Below are 4,953 nucleotides of genomic sequence, written 5' to 3'. Positions count from 1 at the left end.
CAGTCTCTTGCCGCTTCCAACCCGATCCACTTAGCTTCACCTTATATGTGCTTTCCCACCACAATGATGCTCTGTCTGAACCATGAGTCGAAACCCTGTGCAAGCTTTATGTCAGACCTTACACTGGCTTGATGACAACTGCTCCTCACATGAGTGCTCATGTTTGGCAATTATCCATTCAGGCTGGAGGACTGTGTCCTACAATGAGGTTATAGCACCAAGTGTTTCCTGAGGATTCCAATGAAGTGCTAGGAGGACACAGTAAATGTGAATATAAGTGGGTGGGGCAGGAAAGGTGCGCTTCCAAGAGAGAATAATCACAGTGACAGTCTCCTTAAAGAGATCACATCACCAACTCATGCCTATGAAGATAAACATCTCTTATTAAAATATTCCACGATAGCCGGTATGGGTTTGAACATGGTTTGCCCTGCTGTGCCGAAAATCTTTTTACTCACGTTCTAGACACACGCAGCTACTCCCTGTGCTTGAGCACCCTGCCATCAGCCAAGTTCCTGGCGAGGGAATACCTACATTAACAGTGTTTGCAGATCGTGTAAAGCTTCCCCTGCCAGGTCCTTAGTTAACATCAGGACTGGAAGGCAAGAGCAGCTATGCGTGTCTAGAACACAGAGATTCACTAATCTCCGCGTCTCAGAGCAGAGGTCCATTTCCAGCACAGCGGGGGGAAATTATTCCTAAACACAGCCTGGCATATGCTTACAGTACTTTAACTTGAGGAGCTCATCTTAATAGTCATCGGATGGTAACAGGGTCTTACAAGCTTATATTTAAGTGACATTACATTTACCTCCTTGGCTTTGTTCAACAGTTAGTGTTGGATCCAACTAGAGCTTCCCACCTCCTTTGTTTTGGACAGAGTGGAGAAGACTTAAACATCTTGCAGAGACCAGACAAGGATCTTTGGGACATGAAAACTTCCCAAAGGGAACACACAAAGAAAAGAACACTTACAAGACTCTAAACATCAATTAAACTTCCAAAAACGGAGAGAATGTTTTTGGTTGGAGTTCCAGTTTAAGCTGCTCTGAGAACATGCTTCTCCCGGCTTTCACGTCCATGTGTTCTGCAGTGTGCCGGGTAGCTAGGAAATCCACATAGATTTCTATGGGACTGAAAACTTAAAGCAATGGGACTGAAAACTTAAAGCAAATGCTGAAGGGCACAGAGATCACAATCATGCTGAGCTGCAGCAGCAAAACAGCTTAACTATTGAAGGACGCCATGGAGGTCAATGAACGCCCGCTGTTCTACAGCATTAAATGCCGTGGAGTCCTTCTAAACATTGGAATTCCCTCGTGTTTGATGAATACAAAGACCTTGATTTACAACACACAGACAGATACAAATATCAAATAAAATATATAAACAACTTTTTGGCAAGTCCACTTGATACAAATAAGTGAAAAAGCTCAGTCATCATGTCGGCCCCGTGAGCATAAGGCGCTGTGGCAAAAGCTTGCAGAGATTCAGGAATAGGAACAGAACATCTGCCGTTTCACAAATCGAGAGATGCCAGGTCGCCAAAATCACAGTCAAAGAGTTCCCCGACACCTTCATAATTCTCCAGGCCAAAGCGGTATTCATTAGTCAGAGGTGGAGACAAACTGATCAGCTCGTCAGAAAGGAAGTCCGGTAACGTGGCAGAGGTGATGGGGGACATGTGGAGGTCATCTCCTGCGTAGCCCAAGGGAAGGTCCGTATCTGGTGACAGTAAGGACCCTGGAAGAGAAAAAGTGTTTATGAAGCAAAGAAGATGGAGATGGTGCCTGTTGTAGGTTTTATCAAATAAGTAAAACAAAAAGGAAAAGGCCATTTAAAAACCTGGAATAAAAAAAGCTGCTTGATTATGGGAACCTATGAAGTCTCAGCTTTCAATGATAGGTAGATGGAAAGTCCCTCCGCACTCCTCACAACGCTCCCGGCCAATATAGAAGATGGTGCTCGCAGTGATGACCACGGATGGTTCCCGCAGTGATGACCACGGATGGTGCCGTGCAGACACAAGACAGAGGACAGAAATCACCAGCACTCAATACTATCAATAAATATGTCCATTTATTGACATATTTATTGATAGTATTGAGTGCTGGTGACTTCTGTCCTCTGTCAGCTTTTAATGAAACTACCACACCAATTTAAAGACAAAATCTGATAGGCTACGTGTGCTGCTGTACAGTAGACTGCAAACGGCATTTGACTGCAGGTCAAATTCAGGTACTTTGACTGTTTTACTAATATAATCTATATATCTATATATATCTCAATATCCATCTATATTTTTTTTTATTCAAACAGTCAAGGTACCTGAATTTCACCTGCAGTCAAATGCCGTTTGCAGTCTACTGTACAGCAGCACAAGTAGCCAATCAGGTGTGCTGCACTGTAAGGAGAATGCCGCTAGGAGGAGAGAGCGCAGAGTGACAGAGGATCAAGCTGCTGCTTCTCCTTTCACTGTCCAGTCACCGCATTGAAGACATGCCATGTAGGAGAAAGTGAAATGGCAGCAGGGAAACCTCAGGCCCCCACCCCAGCAGGGGCCTGCGCTGTTCGGTAGAGCTATATACATGTCAGGACTGGCTGGACAAATATTACAAATTCTTTGCCAGGTACAACGGCTCCCATGTATTATTCTTCTGAGGATTTAGGTTTGGAGTTAGCTGTAAGGAATAGTATACATTTCTTTCACCGCAGTCATTGCATTTGGTGCAGAAACACAACAGAGTCAGCAGCTGCTTTGAGCAATGTCAGGCCTCTGGAGTGCCTCACTCGCCCTCTCTATATAGATCTTTCCCCCCCCCCCCCCCCCCATTTCTACGAGGCACTGGCTGCCATGACTGTCATCTAAGTTTATCACCTGGTTAGGGGCTCCGCGGTTGAGGACAAATGAAGGAAAACATGTATCCTTAGATTCTTAATAAGTCCTGTTCTGGGTCTTGGAGGCTTTGTAGCATTTGGGTGGCAATAAGCCTCCATTGCAAGGTTCACATCTTACTTTATAGCCAGCCCTTTTCATGAGTCTCAGATGTGTACAGGCTTTTATTTATGCGAGCAGACGGATGCTCAAGGCTCTCTCTCTCTGCTGTGGAAGCCTGCTGCTGATGGAACACAAAAAAGGTACATGTTCTGTCTGTTAAAAGGAGAACTATGAGGAGAGTGCTTTTCACTCACCTCATAGTTCTAGCCGACCTGTGACAATGAGACTGTCGAGAAGTGAGCGAACACATACCGGCGTTCGCTCACCTCTCGATCCTGTCACAGCTCTCTGCCGTGACAGGGGAGGAGCCGGATTCCCCCCTCCAATCCGCCAGCGCTGTCTGGCGGATCGGACGGGGGCGGATACAGCTGGCTCTGCCTCTAGATAGGCAGAGCCAGCTGTCACTCAAGCAGCTGGGTGGATCCAGACATAATTGTCAGGATCCACTTCAGCTGCGGCGTCTCAGTATACCGCGAGCAGTAGCTCGCGGTATACTGAGCTTAGGGTGACGGGAGGACGCTAGTTTGTGTCCTCCCGTTACCCTGAGAACTAAGGGGAAAAGCCTTAACCCCATAGCTCTCCTTTAATTGTGAAGAACCCATTAGGGGGGCTCTGATAGGGCATAACGGACTTGAATTTATTTAGTTGCTCAGACAAGCAAATGTTTTGTTTTATGCTATGGACTTGCTGAAAATAACACTCTTGCTTAAAATGTGTTTGCTGCTTGCATGTGTCCTGGTGGTCCCTGTCTTATGCATGGTTTACCACTACCAGCTTAGCCAGTTCCCCTTACAATTGGTGCTCAGAAGAGGCGGCGCCTTATAATAGACATTTATTGCTGAAAAAAAAAAAAAATGGAGGCGCATTTAAAATAGCTTTTTTTTTTAGCAAAGGCTAACCAACGAACAGCAGACTAATCCGCTACTGCAAGGAGCGAACCAAACCACTCATCAACCCAACAAATGGCTAGCTAACTAAAGGCCATCATGTCTCATTGGAGGGACAACAGAAAGTGACCCTCTCTCCAGCTGAAGATACAGGCCCAGTCAGAGAGACAGGTGGTGGCACATGGGCCAACCTCTACAACTAGACTATTGGTGGGGGGCGGTGGCAAGCAAGTGGGCGGATGGGGAATTGCATCTTCCATTCTTCTCCCACCACAATAACTATGCAGTTCTCCTCGCTGCTGCAGACTTAGGCTGTAAATCGGCTACAGCGATCTGTGTCCACTCTTGACAGACCGCTGCAGCAGATTACAGCTTGTGAGGAGAGACCGCTGACAGTCTCAGTCTGCAGCAGGGAGGAGAACTGCATAGTTATTCTGGGGACACCGGTTGTGGGAGAAGAAAGAGGTGCAGTGAACGGGCTGACAAAAGCCCATGCCTACTCCATTTTCTTTTTTTCTTTATTTCGCTCCTCTGTTTCTTTCTTTTTCCTCTTTGCTGAAGTTGGTGGATTGGCATGATTACCTACTGCACTTGCTTTGGATTGCTCCTTGGATTCCACCTATCCTATGACAGCTGCATAAACAGGGTTTCCTTTGAAATATGTAAAGTGTATTTAAATCTTTGCAGCCAAATTGGAATAACACCAACTTTAGATCTGTTGCATGTTCCAGATCGCATAACTTAAACATAAAATTAACATTAATACTTACCTTTTGTATGTTCGGAAATATCCTATAAAAAGCTTAGCTTACACTATGGGAGGGGGCTGGGGAGTCATGTTTACCATAAATGTTTGTATCGGGGTGTCATATCAAAAGTGCACACCGTCTGTCCTAAAAAAGGGTTAATGCTAAAGGCCTGAGCGGTACTTGCATGGTAATGCACTTAATCAATTGTCCTTAAGCGTCCCTATAATGTATTGCTCAGCAAGTTAATTTGAAAATTCCATGCTGGCTGTAGGATGCTGGGTATAAATCCTATTCCAAAAGAGTCAGTCACATGAGTCCT

At 45.5% G+C, this 4,953-nt stretch overlaps 1 protein-coding gene across 1 annotated transcript in view; it reads right to left on the bottom strand.

Moving 5' to 3' along the window:
* Positions 1-1,454: 1,454 nt before the first annotated feature.
* The window catches only part of E2F1 (E2F transcription factor 1), a 22,688-nt gene continuing 19,189 nt past the window's right edge, over positions 1,455-4,953 (bottom strand). The window contains exon 7 of the mRNA XM_018555340.1: positions 1,455-1,743. Coding sequence (XP_018410842.1) covers positions 1,520-1,743 — 224 coding nt within the window. The 3' untranslated portion in view covers positions 1,455-1,519. The remainder of the gene's footprint in view (positions 1,744-4,953) is intronic.

The sequence above is a fragment of the Nanorana parkeri genome, unplaced genomic scaffold, assembly GCF_000935625.1.
Source record: "Nanorana parkeri isolate BGI_ZX_2015 unplaced genomic scaffold, ASM93562v1 scaffold193, whole genome shotgun sequence".
In the NCBI taxonomy this organism is placed as follows: Eukaryota; Metazoa; Chordata; class Amphibia; order Anura; family Dicroglossidae; genus Nanorana; species Nanorana parkeri.
Note: the sequence above shows the minus strand (reverse complement) of the source record. Positions and strands in the feature narration are given on the sequence as shown.